At 41.7% G+C, this 14,905-nt stretch overlaps 1 protein-coding gene across 1 annotated transcript in view; it reads left to right on the top strand.

The window, feature by feature from the left end:
• Positions 1-14,905, top strand: part of ADAMTS17 (ADAM metallopeptidase with thrombospondin type 1 motif 17) — a gene marked incomplete at both ends in the record, with an annotated part of 193,757 nt that overhangs the window by 36,315 nt on the left and 142,537 nt on the right. Inside the window, 3 exons of the mRNA XM_082321440.1 lie at positions 2,491-2,574; positions 3,164-3,321; positions 9,528-9,571. Coding sequence (XP_082177566.1) covers positions 2,491-2,574; positions 3,164-3,321; positions 9,528-9,571 — 286 coding nt within the window. The remainder of the gene's footprint in view (positions 1-2,490; positions 2,575-3,163; positions 3,322-9,527; positions 9,572-14,905) is intronic.

The following is a 14,905-nucleotide window of genomic DNA, read 5'->3' as shown; positions in this document are numbered from 1 at the left end:
AACATCAGGAGAAACGCTTCTTGCTAATACACCTGGATTTGTGCCGCAGCATCCTGTCATTGTCAGAGTCTGGTAGGCCAGCACCGTGGTGTCAGGCAAGCTACAGTGTGTTTACCTGTACGCACGATTGCAGTGGAAGGGAACCAGCCTGACTGCATTGATGCAAGCGTCTGCCTTTTAATCCAGTCAGAGCTCGTGGACTGAGAAGTCTGGTTCAGCCTCTGAGGCATTCAGAGTGGGGGATGGAAGCAGAGCTAGCTGGAGCAGATCTCTGATGAGAAAGGGTCTGTCTCTTCTCTAGGTGAGTTGTGTTTGAATGCTTTAGTTGTATTGAAGTAGAACAGCCACTTGTACCAGTCAGGCTTATTTAGCAGAGGAAAAGGTTATCGTTCCTACTAGGCAACACAAACCACCATGAATCTGGGGCTTCTTTGGGCTCCATTTAAGAGAATAAGCAAACAAAGCTTGAATAAACAAGCAAAGTAAAGCCTCTTTTGCATTCCTAGTGTCTCTTTGGTTTAGTATCCAATTGCTGCTGCTAGCAAGGTTGGGCTCTTCTGAGATCACTGATCTCGGAAGACTGCAAATGCAAATACAAATGCAGTCAAAGTTATCCTTAGGACTCGGAGCACAAGAGGAAAGGAAGAGGGGCTGACAGCTTTCAAAATGACATGCCAAAGTCTCCAGCAGCTGGTCGTTGCTCTGCAAGTTTTGCCAGTAAAAACTACCTTTTGAAGTCAGTGGTGTCTGGATCTCTCTGTGCTGGGTCTGGAGGCAGGCAGCTTGTCTGCTCCGATGGAAAGGCAAGCACCATCGTTCTTTAGGCTGAATGATAAGAACCTCTTTGCTGTACTCTCATTTTATGAGCAGAAACTTTATGCAATGGTCAGAGCTAGCAGTGAGCTAGGCAAATCAAAGGCATCCATCACATGCAAATGTTTGTTAGTCTCTGTAGTGGTACATGAGAGATTGACTTGATCAGCATGATGCCCCATTGACCCTCTCAGCTGAATGTCCAGGTCTCCATTTACACATAGGTCAACTGTCAGAGCCCTTCTCTGCAAGTGTCAAGTTTATCCCCTCAGGTTTGTAGCGAGAGGCCTTAGATACTCTACCAACCTACCCCCGAGCTAAGGAAACAGTACCAGCACTTGTATGTGTTTGTATACCAGCCGCAGGGAAGATAAATGGCTTATTGTGCTCATACTGAAGGTCAGTGGGTCAAATACTGAGTAGCGTCTGTCTTGCAATCTGTGCCTAAATTATGGGAAACATTTACGTGTGTGCTTAAATCCAACCCCAAACACTAAAGAGCTTAAGAACACTCTTAACACTGAGCACATTCCTGAGTATTTGCACAAATAGGAAAGATACCAAGTGTTGAAAACATAATATCCGAAATGTGTTCATGTCTTGAGTTTGTTGTAGGAAGTTAGCTGAGCCTGTGTGATATTTCTAGCCAAACGAGATGTAAGGAATACAGCTTACCTGAGGCCAAATCCTGCCTCCCATTAGTCAAGAGTCTGTCTTCAGTGGTCTTGATTTTATTTTTTTGACTGAGTAGGGAATAGAGTATTAATCCAAAGGCGGTTATGGGGTATTTTAAACCTTTTTAAAATAAACCCCTTCCTCACCTTTTTTGATATAGTCTAGTTAAAGCATTGGTACACAGAGAAATGGGTGGAATAAAATTCTGGCATCAATTAAGATCTTATGTTCTAACCTATAAAAATTAGGTGAAGTATCTGAACTGGAATGCAAAATCTGGAGAAAGTAGTAAGGTAGTTTCCGGTGCTATTTTTGTATTTCCTGAGGCTTGTGTCATTATGTGCTGCCTTATTACTATTCTCTTATATAAGATATGAAAATAACAGAGGGAAATTGCTTTTCCATTCTATTTCCTGAAGTCTAAAACACACCATTATTTCATCTTGCATTCAGATATCTCTGATATTTAAATGCTGAAGATCCATATTAGTTGGATGCTTCATAACGCATCTCCATGTTCTGAGACTTTGGTTTATGTTTAGAGTTCCTTTGGAATATTTCTCTCCTTTCATTTGTTGCTCAGTAACCCTTTTTCTCTTGTTTATTCCAGTTAAAAGTATTTTTCTTTCTATGACTAGCTTGTGTGTGTTTTGTTTTGTTTTTTCATGTTTTTTGTCCTTGAATGCTGAATCTTGCTCAGCGTAGTCTGTGACAAATTGGCCAGGTGGTGAAGCCAAGTGCAGTACAGTAGGAGCAAACATAGTGTGGTTTTGCAAGCGTTTTAGCTATGCTGTAGTATGTGGAACTGTTAGAGTGGTAGCATAGTAGCTCTTAAAAATTCTTTATTTTATTGAATGTAGCAGCACAACCCATTTGGGTTTGTTTTGGCGCGGGTTTTTGAAGGACAAATGTCTAACTTTAGTCACAACTAGTTCTTTCAACTATTACTAGTCTTGGTATTGATACTGATATACTGTGGGTGTTTTCTTTGCATTTTAACAGGTGTACAACATGTTTCAACATCAAAGTCTTGGAATTAAAGTCAGCATTCGAGTGACCAAACTAGTCCTGCTCCGCAACCGTCCTGTGAGTTCTAACTCGTTTTTACCCTGCTGCTATAATTTTACTGTCGTAATCTCACAGGCAGAGCAGGATCCTTGTGCTGGGGTGGGAGGGGAAAGTGGGGCATGTCTGGCCACATGATCACAAATTGTAAGGAGTGCCTGCCACACTACCACGCAGTATTAAAGGTGGGAAGTACAGGGGGCTGTGGGAGTGAAAGGAACTACAGTCCTTTTATTTATCCTTCCTGGTAAATCTTTGTCCACTTACAGTTGCGAACCAGTCTCAGGAGTTAACTGTTACAAAGATTAAAAATTATACGGCTCTGGTCTTGAATATATAACTTCCAGACTTACAAGACTTTTGAGTGTAGTGCTGTATTAGAAGCTTATAACTGCTGCCAGCGGATAGAGTTTGTTCTGTAGATCAAACGACAGAAGTCAGTGTGGATTCCAAAGTCCCTAGTTCACCTGCTCAGATGAAGCTGGTTTCACGCTTTTCATTCTGTCATATCTATATTTTTGAGCCTTTGATATTTCATCAGAGGTCTAATGCTTTATGTAAAGAGTGTGACTGATATTTCTTCTTTTGTATCCCTTTTTTTTCCGAAAAGGCGAAGTTGTCTATTGGGCATCATGGAGAGAGGTCTCTGGAGAGCTTTTGTCAATGGCAAAATGAAGAATACGGTGGGGCAAAATACCTTGGTAACAACCAGGTTCCTGGCGCAAGGGATGACACCCCTCCTGTGGATGCTGCTGTTTTTGTAACCAGGTATAGTGAGGTCTGGTTTATCTGTTTACTTCAATCAATAATGGCCCATAGTCAATGATGGGGTTATCTGGTCTAGCAGTAATCCAAGAAAAAGATCTGGTGATGATGATACATTTGCTACCTACGTGCTGTTCGGATGGTTCACATGACTCGGATGAAAGTGATTTGTCTTGTTTCTGTGTATACTTAACACGGTTGTGCCAAAGCATCTCTCCTCCTGAACCAGAGCGTTGTCATGGTCAGCATACAGGCAAGACATGGCTGTAGCACAGGTGATACTTTTTTCTCACACCAGCTGGTATAAGTGGAAAAAACAGGTGAGGTTTTGGAGCATGAGCCCCTCTTCCTAGAAGAAAGAAGCCATGGAGTTGAGAACACAGCTGAGAACAAGTGCTCTCTGTGTAATTAGGTATGAATCAACTGAACAGTCACAGAGCAGAGACAGTTGGTACCTGCGGAGCAGACAGTGTGTCAGTAGTGGGGAGGTGGTGAGGGAGTTATCTCCTAAAGAAAGTGAGAGATGAATACCATAAAATAAATTAATTTTCTCTCTTGTTGCCCTAGGTACCACTTTAACACCTCTCCTGTATCACAGCTGAGATAGAGGAGGGGTGTCATTCTTAATTTGTTTGTATGTTTGAAAACTGCTGCATTTATTTCAGGCACAAAATAATCTGTGTATGAATACTTGAGCAAAATTCCTTGCAGCCCACAGCCCTGTACCTATTGATGTATCAAACACATCAGATAAATTAAGCAAAAAGGGTCTTGTCCCTATTAATCTGTTGTCTTTTATTCCTCTAACTTCACCACGTGAGCTCAACCTCACAATACCATGCAAGTCCCATGTTCCTCACAGTCATCGTAAATTCCGAGCAGCAAATCCATGGTCTTTTAAGTTGACTGCATACTTTAAGATGTAAATGAAGAATGCATTGTTATAGAAATGATCTCTGAATAATTAAAGAGAGCATAAAAATATAGTGTAAGATGGATGCCGTATGTGCTAGAAAAACACTACTTTCTACCCCCTTCTTTCCCAATTTGAGACAGGAAATGTCTGTACTGCAGTTCAGTATTACTCACCTCTTTCACCTTTTTTTTTCCCCTGCCAACAATGTAAGTAGAAATACATGTTTTTGCATAAATTGCCATTCTGATTGTAGTAATCTCTTGTTTTAATAGTCACATTGCAAACTATCCATGGGATTTTGGCGAGTGTTCAGTAAAATAGCTGGTGAGCGGGGCATGGGGCCAGCGAAGTTCCTAAGAATGCACCTTCACAGACATGTGTGCAGTTCCCCCAAATCCTTCTCTCTCCTCTGTATTCAGTGTAGTCCAACCAAGCACTTAAGCAGATACTTAACATTTTAGACAGGGTGAATAGTTCCTTTGAAGTCAATGGGCTGCACATCCTGGTTATAGTTAAGCATGTGCTTCATTGGATCAGGGCCTAAATAAATAACTAACATTTTTGTTAAACTCATCTGGGCATCCAGTTGTCCTGCATGACAAGTGAGGCATACAGAATCTCTTCTGATGTGCTCTAATCATGGGGTGGAGGGAGTAAGCAGAGCATTTCATCTGTGCAGTCTCTCTGCAGCTTATAAAATTGAATGCATAATGTCAGGCTAAATGAGTTGGACTCAGGCATCTGAGGAAGAATTATAGAAAGAATTTGTAGGAAGCATTTGTAGAAATGCTGTGCATAAGAGCAGCATTTTTCCTGTTTGATAGGCCAGCAGTGTGTACTTGTAGTCTTTTTCCTTCCTTCTTGCTGTGTCTTGTCACCCTTAACCCATCCTCCTTCTGCTGCACAGAGGATGCTGCATTGCTTGGAAGACTTCTGGCCCCAGCAGCCCGATTCCTGCATCAGGGAAGTGAGGTTTTCTACTCTTGGCTTTGGAAGGGGGTGTGCGTGTGTCCCTGGACCCTCCCCAGACTGTACAGATGGACCAGTGGCAGAGGATATGGGAACAACAGCATGTCCAGCACAAGCAATTGCGCCAGAAGAAGCAGAAGCTGAATTTTCAGCAGCTGCAGCTGCTTTAGGACTAGAAACAGATTCTGTGGGGTCAGCCTCTGAAGAAATCCCTCTGGTTCCAATCTGGCTGTGTTCATTTGAAACACGAAGGCACGCTTGCCTTCTGAAACTTCACCTCTAACTGATGTTCCCTGTATACTTATTTGTATGCAAAAGTAGATGACCTAGGTGGCAAATATCCCTCCTGTGGGATTTTCATAGTATCCACCTGATTGAGTTCCAGGTAAGAGGCATACTATGCCTGTGAAATAAGATGTACCATTGGCCAGTTCAGTAAATAAATGAGGCAGTGGGAAAAATCCGTTAGAGCCCTGAAGGTCTGAGTATAGTGTTGTGGTCTCTTTAATCATCAGACTTTTCTTGTTCAAATTCTGGTTTTGAACTTGCACAAATTCAGCTCTCTGGCATCTATGGATAATGTACTTCATATTTTAACGGGCAGCTGACCAGAATAACTTCTGTCTGCAGAATCTGTATCTTAGGGATCTTAGAAGCATGTCTCATTTGAAACACATTCCCCCTCTTGATCTTCCGTCTTCTGCATTCCATAGGAAATCTTCAGACGTTCTGATGTTCTCCCCACCTCCTGGCTGTAGGTGTTTGGGTCACTTATTAGACTATAGGAGATGTGATAGCAGAGCGAAGAATGACACAACACTGATAGGAACAGAATTCAGAGCTGTCCTTAAGCAAAGACTTGGTTTTTTCCTGACATGCTGCTGGTGTTATCCCATTTGCAGCCTGCTCCTCCCTTCCACATTTCTCGAGCCCTTTGCCTTCCCATTAAATGGGCAAATGAAGCAATTCCATGTGCATCAAGGAAACTGGGCACATAGTGCTAGTAAATGTATATATGGATGTGCAAAGAGTATTTTTGGCAGGTTTTTGACTGTACCAGTTTCCTCTGTCCTTCAGCTTTATGACCCTGCAGGGTTAAACTGGTCAAAAGATGTCATTTGAAGGATGCTGGGAAGTGACCATTAAACAGAATACTTATTCATGTTGCACAGTTCAACTACTGTCATTCTTTCTTACAGGAAGGACTTGAATTGCAGAATTTAGCTTAGCACAGTTAGGTATTTTTTTCCAGTTCATGTGAGCCAGATGGAAGAGTGACTGTAGGAGGAGTTCTGAGCTCTTCTTTTCTGGCTATTTTTATTGAACAAAACAACTGACTTGTTGTCATTTTTTTTAGAGGAATTGTTTAAGTCTGCTAATGGAAACACTCTGCACAGTACCACAAGTGATAATGACAGAGAATTTCACAGGTCCATAGAAGATAACACATGGCCTGCTTGATTCAGTCAGTGGCTAAAAGTGAAGAGTGAATTTGCTTCACAGCTACAGCGTGTGATTTCAATATATTATCCAAGACTTAGTGCAATAAGGTCAGATCTTGGATTTGAACTGCAGCTCCTGGACTAAGAGTTTTATTCCAAAGCAAAAAAGATTCTGCTAACAAAACTACGTCTCTGTGATAAGAGACCTCTGCATGTGCAATGAATATTAAGATATGTTTTTTATATTCTTGGAGTATCATTATGGTATCGTTCTTGTCAAGCTCTCACTTCAAAAATATAGACGCAGTCAAGCTCAAAAATGCTTCAGAGAGAGACCTATGGTTGAAACCTTTTTAAAAGCAGATCAGTTTCAGTGCCATGATGGGGCCATCTTGCCTCACTAGTGTGACTGATCCACAGGTGAGGCAGATCTTTCTTAATGGCCTTTCAGTCTTTGCCTCCCCTCTGACTGCCAGGAAAGGACTGTAGGAGTTTCAGTATATAGGTTTTGTGCTGGGGTGGCTGCTTGCCTTTGGAAGAAGACTGAGACCCACCAAGCTCATTTGTGACTAAAGGTTTGGATGTGCTTTTCTGTTTGCCCACAGAGTTTTGGTGTAAAATGTTTATAATAGGTCTGGATGATTTAAAGCCCAGCATCTTGGTACAAGATCTTTGAATACAAGGACGGCGTCTCTTGGACTTGTGTTTGACAGTTTAAAGGATGGGCTGAGGAGGTTTCATACTTGCAGGCCCCCATGCAGTGAATTGGGCAGCTGTGTTCAATTCTTCTTGCTGACCTGTTTCAAGTCCTTCCCTGACCAGACAGCATCACAGCACTCTCTTTATAGACGAGGATTGCTCCACCTCTGTAGGAGAGTCTGCAAGTTGTGCTGGATCATTTACGAGACCCTCATTTTATGGCATGGTGGTAATTTCTCCAGGGAGCTGCCTGAAAGTGCCAGACACCTTTCAGTGTAGAACACAGAGTGCAAGGAGCAAAATTGCTGTGCTTTATTTGCAGAGCTGGCCAGCCTCTGAAGAGAGATGCTTTTCTAGCAGTGGCCTCCTGCCATCTGCTAATAGTTCAGCTATCTGTTGTCACAAGAAAAGCATCTGTTTGATTTACCAGTTTATATAACATAATAAGTCCTTAAATAAACCTCCGTCAAGTTGGCTCTGGGAACTCAAGCAGACGCGCTTGTGCCAGCTCCGTCAGGAGACTGTCATTAGTCTTCTTTGGAAAGGCTGGAATGCCAAGGTGTCGAGACACAGTAAGGCTGCGGTGAAAAATGAAAGCTGGGGCCGGTGTGTGGTCGTAGCTTCCGATTTTGTTTTGTTCCTATCTGATTTTTTAACACTTTGATGGTTGTTACGGTTTTTCTGCCTTGAAGCATGGTTAGTTTTCAAGGTCTGCTTAACAAGAGCTGGTAATAGCTGTTGTTTCTCTCCTTCCAAGCCCTTGACAACTTGATTTGTGACTTTCAAAGGTATTTGGTGTGAACGGTTTGGGTTCATCAGCCACAGTCCTGGGCCTTAAATCCCTTTTGCCATAAACTCTAGTTTCATATTTTTCTTCAAGAAAAAAAAGTATTTTTAATCTTTCTCTATTTCTATCTTAAGTATTTTCTTTTTCTAAGTATTTATATTTCTCTAAGTATTCTCTAAGTATTATCTTTCTCTAAGTATTTTTAATCTTCCCCCTGCCAAACTCTTAAACTCAAAATCCCACCGGGGACTCAGGCATTTCACATGACACACTCCAAATGTACTAATGATTCTCTCACTAGCCTCCCCACAGGGTGAGGAAAGCCATAATGATGGAGATTATGGTTCCTCGGCTTCCCTTGGGTTAAGGAACTTCTGAAATGTTTTAGCACATGTGATGCTTTTCTCCAGCTCCTCTTCATAGCGGATAGCACTGCAAAGCAGGTCTGGTGAAGATAGCTCCTAAAGTTTAGGTCTAAGTGCTTATTGAAATCTATTCAAACCATTAATTTAGTTATAAAATACTTTTCCTCCCACACTTGTTTTTCTGTCATGAGGAATCTCATTTACAAAATCTTCTCACATGAAGTGTCATCACTTAGATGGTGAGCTTCAAGGCTTTTTGTTCTGTTTCTGTTTAATACAGCTCCATGGATCCCTGGTTGATTTGTGGGTGCCAGTGGCATATCTTTTCCTGCCTTGGTGAGATCTGGGGAGACTGCATGAGATGTGGGCGAGTAACAGAGACCAAATGAAGTCTCTTGAACCTCTCTGTGTTGGATTCAAATCAGAAAATGGCAAATCTGACTGTAATAAGTTTAGCTGAAGCCAATTCACCTAGCTGTTACCTGGCAAATCCTGAAATACTTTCTTCTTCCTTGTCAACATCTTTCTCTTTTAGTCCTGCTTCTTTCTTGTCCTTTTCTGTTCCAGTGGAAGAAGAAAAAACCTGAAGAACTGAGAATGTCTGGGTATACGTGATCAGTTCTGTGTCTCCAGGCAGCGTCCACGTATCTCCTCCTCCCACTTTTGATGGTGGTGTTGCATCACGGGGCATCTGCTCCTTTTTGTTACAGTTCTCTTGTGAAAACAGGAGGTTCAATTTTAATCCAGTTGCTGCAGAAGTCTGACATCATAGAGGGAGGCAGTACTCTCTTACATGCTAAATCTTAAGTCTGTTAAATTGGACATGGAGCTGATTCACGTAATTACTTGTAATCTTGCAGTAGCAATCAGTGCTGCTATCTGTGTTGTCATCGTGTAGACTGCACAGCAGTTTTAAAAAAACCCACAAACCTCAACACCCATGATATGTGAGTCATGCATCACTGCTTTTTCCTAGCCTGAAGTCTGGAGGCACAGGATACATTTCACTTCTGTTCTGTTTTTCTTTCTAGGACAGATTTCTGCGTACACAAAGACGAGCCTTGTGACACTGTGGGTAAGTCAAAGAAGTAGGGGAGAGTATTTTGATAGCCACCTCTATGCTAAGACGAGCTTTCTGGGCAATCTGTCATTCTTTGGTTTGCTGTAATGTTGCTTTTGCTATTCTGTATACCTTTGTGATGCAAATCTAGATTAGTTGAGCAGGGTATGAACTATACATAAGCCATTAAATATTAACCCCTGCTAAGCACTGGAGGTCTCTGAGTTCAGGAAGCAATCTTAAGTATTTCTACTTCTTTGGAGTGGATGTAGAATTAGATAATTGGAGATTAGGAAGCTGTCTTTTGGTGTGTCTGTATAATGCTCTTTTCAGTGCTCTCTCACCTAAAACAAGAATTTGCTAATGAATGTATTTCCAATTGTAACAACCTCTGTAACCCTCCCAGATCAAACTGGCACTCAGACACCAGAGAAGAATGCCTCATTGTAGGAAAGCTAAGTTAAATCTTTTCTGCCTCCTACTCCTCCTACTTCCTAACTGCCTTTAATCTTATCCAAACCCTGGATACACAGGGTCCTTACATCCCACACATTAAATACTTTATTTATTTATTTAACTTAGGTAGCGGTAACCTTCACTGTATCTGTTCTCCTGGTATTTTTTTTTTTAATCACCACAGTAGCAGCAGTGTTTGGAGGCATAGCTCAACATCGTCTCTATGATGATTGCATTATTTTTTTAGACTTGCCTCAAAGTCAAGCGGCCCCTTATCCTACATTCTATGTAAACTTGGAACGGATCCTGATTTTCACCTAATCTTACACTCCAGTGTTCAGAGAGACACTCACAGACTAGGGCTTGCTATGCTGACAGTAGTGGGTGGTGAAGAGCATGGGGGAAAGTGCCTTCAACAGGAGCTCTGAAACTACCTACAGAAGTCTCATCTCAGAATGCAGGTCCTTCCCTCTCTGTGGAGCCTGATCAGATGAAAGGAGGAAATACAGAGCTGAAAAACACATACATTTTCTTTTCAAACATGAGCAAGGACTGGCCTCTATGTCCAAGTTCTCTTTCCAGTCGGAATCCCTCACAATGCATTTATGCTGTGTCCAATGGAAAACACGCTTCCACTGAGGAAGGTTTTTATACTGTGTACCTGCATCTGGAGGTGGCTGTGGTGAGATACAATAAAGTAGTAAAAAAAAAAAGAGAGAAGCTGATGGAAGACACATGCTGACTAAGGTCAGAGCTCTTTCCATTTTTAACGACAGTATTGTTGAAGATCTCTGTTCAGGGATTTATATTACCATAGACAGCATGACTAAGGAAATATTTTTATGACTTCTTTTCTGTTCTTACAATACCCAAGTACTTTCTTGTGCTGTGACTTGCTCCAGGCTGTGGCTGCAGTGGAGAAAGTGGAAGATCAGAGCAATAAAGATTAAACTCATTTGTTACTCTTTCCAGCACAGTTTTTCCAAGATATTTAGAAGGTGAATGTTCCCAGGACAAAACCAGTCTGGCCTCTTTGCTCTCTTCAATCCTACTTTTCCTTCCTTCTTTCCTGACAGTTTCATTATGTAGCAGCAAAGCACTAGCATCTTCACTTATGCATTTTCTATGCCCCACTGTTTCTGCTGACTGAACCCAGAGGCAGTGTGCCTTATCCCTGAGTACGGATGAAATTCTCCATCATATGATACCATCTTTTCTTAAATACTGTTGCAATAAGGAAATATTTTGATAACATCAATTTTCAAGCATTATTGCCTGTACCCAAATTGGTGAGTGACTGCAGTCATTTCAGATTATCTACAATTTAGGCCCTTATCTATGTGTTGTATATACTGGCTGCATATTTTGAAACTTTTCTTCAAAACCATAAAATAAGGAACTATTCTGGTAGGGCTGCAATCTGAATGAAGTCCGCCCAAGTTATACCGCACTCTGATATCTCATCTGTCCCTGCCTTGAGATATGCGTCTTGTGCTTAGTGGCTGGAGGTAGAGCATGAAGAAGATAACCAATTCCTCTGGTCATCAGCTTGCTAAGGAGTAATGCAGTGGTGCAATATGAAACTGGAAGCTGGATTTTGATGGATTCCTATCCATAAAACAGATATTTCATGTTTCTGAGTCCTTATGTGTGTCCTAAACCTATAGGATAATGTCTGATGCCCTGAATATATCATATACTTGTGATTTGTACAGAGATCATAGTCTCTGCCTTCTGTGGATGGATACAGAATATTAGCTTCATTCCCCTTTCTCTGCCAAAGGTATTGTATTGGTGATACAACTGTGATTTTTCTTTACTGATGAAAGTTTGCCCATATGTAATCCGTTCATATTACAGATGTTGGACCAGAAGGGAATTTGGCCTTGTTGTGTCATTTGCTTATGTGTCACAGCAGAGGAAGAATAAATTAAGGAATGTACTTCCGTGGCATGCCACTGGTTTGAGAAAGTGATTAGTGTTGGTAGTACTAAATTTTAACTGTGTGAAAGATTCTCCAGTTTTCCTCCTTCATCAGAATAAGGAAAAATAGGTGTCAGTTGTAGAGAAGGAGGTTTTTAATAGCCACCATTCTGTGCCTTGTATATATGTATGTGTATATATATATATATATATATGGCCTTGTGTGTGTATATATATATATATATATGGCTTATATAAGTAGCATGTAGCATGGCATTTACCTGGGCTTAATATGAGTGTAACAATCGAAGTAGGCTGATGCCCATTGGTGTACCGTACTGTCTTATGAAGAATTACGTCGGTGTTTCAGCCGTCTCTATTGTTGCCAGATTCCTATTCCTCACTCCAGCTCCCAGATAGTCCCCTCCAAATCAGCAAGTCTGCCTGCAAAAGCAAGAAGCTAGTCCGAAGAGTGACATCGCATTTGGTCTTGATGGTGATGCTGAGGTTATAGCGCTCCCCAAAGTTCTCTAGAACAGCAACTTGCTTTCATTTCTTGCCTTATACTTTGCTTTTATATATGAAGAACGTGGTCTCAGCACATGCGTGTGTGTTTTTATACCTGCTTACGAATGAAGTTAGCCATTGCAATGTGGTACACTGCCATCCTGTAAAGGAAGGAACACCTTTCTGGTGAGCAGGCACTCTCCTAAAGTAGGAGACTGAGGCTACTGCTCTACATAAGGCAGAGAATCTGGACTCCAGACTCCTGATTTCTATTCCCAGCTCTGGCATTGACTCACTGTGTGACATTTGGCAAGTCACATTCTGAATGCTTCTGTCTACCTCTATGAAATGAGGATTTTGAGTGCAAAGCTACAGGAGATTGCATTGCTTAAGAAGTTCTCATATAAAGCAGTGTGATGTCCTTGAGTATACGATGCAATACAAGTCCAGAATCTAATGTTGCTTAGTCATGTTTAAGAGACTATAAAGAATCTGTTAGATTATGTGTACTGAAATAAGAGGACTCAGAGCGCTGTAGGTAATGGGTTTTTTAGTGATGGTGCCTTGATTTTCTTTACCTTGTGAGAAATATGGAGGCAAAACTTTCCCTGGTGGAAGTATTGAGGCCCAGCTGTTGTTCGGAAGTGGGATTATGAAGTTTAAATGGCTTATAAGAGGTGTTCATTTGTGCTCAAAAAGATCCATATTGAAAAACCTGTCTGGAATCTTTGCCTGCCATGCAGACACATAGAGAAAACAGCAGCAGGAGGTTTGTATTTGTATTCTGGCAGGGGCCCCTCACTGAAACCAGTTGCTCTGGGGACTTCGTTCAAATTTTCTTGGCCCAGCTGCCAAGGTAGTGTGGAAGGTTACATAATGGCTGAAACAAGCTCAAAAATGGTGAAAATATGTAGGTATGTCTTTGTGGGGTGATACCCCACTGGCTGCATCAAGAAGCTGAACCATATTTGTTTAAGAAATAGTTTGTTAATGCTCATTGCCCCACTTGGTTGTGTAAGTTAGCCCTAAGAACGAATGAATTCCAAAGGAGGTGGGCAGAAGGAAAACAATGTGCCTGCGTGCAATACATTTGCAATAATCGTGTTTCAACAGCCTCAGTTGCGGGACCTCCGATACGCTCTGCGGTTTGAGCAGGGAAGGTTTGCTGTGTGAGGCACAGCCTTGTCACACACCAGTCAAAAAGTTTGCAGTCTGCTGCTGCTTCAGACTCATCTCTCGTGATGCGACTCCAACCAGATCTGCCGTTTCCTGCAGAAAAATCTTTGTTCCAATTGAGCTGCCTCTAAGCCAGCCAAATTGAGAGTTTAATGTCTAGCTATTAATATCAGGCTGCAGCTTGGAGCCTTGCACGTTGTCAGAATCCAACCTTTCTGTGACATAAGCAGATTGAGAATGCCCCTTTCGTTCAATATTTCCACTGCTAGTGCCAAATAAGCAGCTTTACGGTTAGTTAGGAATGATCCTGCATATTTCAAGGCAAAGCTTGGCCTTGATTCCTCAGTGTACATGTTACCCCAGATCCAAGCTGAAGCTTCCCTGTATTCAGCTAATAATAAAAGTGGGGGCAGTGTGGAATTGGGAAATGGAAAATGAGAATGTGTCTTAAATATCCTTAAATTGCCCTGGTTAAAAATGTCTTTACCTCTGCTGCAGTCACATGTGCTTGTCTGTGGCTTGATGTCGGGGAAAAGAAAGCAGAGTATAGTGTATATACTGCAGATGGGCAGGTTTTGTTGAAGGAATAGCTGTCTGGAGAAAACCGAGCATCAGAGCAGAGGTGACTGAGAAACATAGTTTTCCAGACTGTTTCCACAAGTGAATCAATGTTTTGTGAAAAACATTCCCATCTCCTGGCTGGCTTTAATTAAAGGGCTCAGAGATAACTTACTGAGAGTCCTGAAGATTATAAATCCTTCCATAATTTGAGTCCTTTTTCTTGAGTCTTCCAAACACTGATATGTGAATGGGGAAATTGGGTTTTGGTTTTGTCGCTGCGCTGCTGGGCGACTGCACGGATGATATCCTTCTGCTGTACCAGCGTGTTCCTATCTTAGTCCTTTCCTTCTTTCCAAAGCGTGTAGAGAACTATGGGTGAAAAGTGCTATCATAGAGCTGCATATTATGGTGCTATTAGCCAATTTCCCTGCCTTTGTAGCTACACCCTGCTTTCTTCTTATGAGTTTCTCATAGTAAAGTGTTTCAAAATATGCCCAGGTTTTGCAAACAAGTCATTTGGTCTATGTCTCCAAGTAGATTTCATCCTTTTTTTATTCCATGTAAAACACCTGAATAAAGGACTGCACGTTGTTACCTTTTCCTTGGCCGTTTGCTTGCCCAGTCGGGTGGCCTCCTGTCCACAGCCAGTAACAGTTCTGGTCGGTCCTGCCTGTACTGTGTGCTGTTCATTTAAATCTTCGTCCCTGTGTAATATTGATTCCAGTC

Source organism: Platalea leucorodia (assembly GCF_965183815.1).
Source record: "Platalea leucorodia genome assembly, chromosome: 9".
Taxonomy (NCBI): domain Eukaryota; kingdom Metazoa; phylum Chordata; class Aves; order Pelecaniformes; family Threskiornithidae; genus Platalea; species Platalea leucorodia.
The sequence above is the reverse complement of the archived record's forward strand: the minus strand, read 5'-3'. Positions and strand labels throughout refer to the sequence as shown.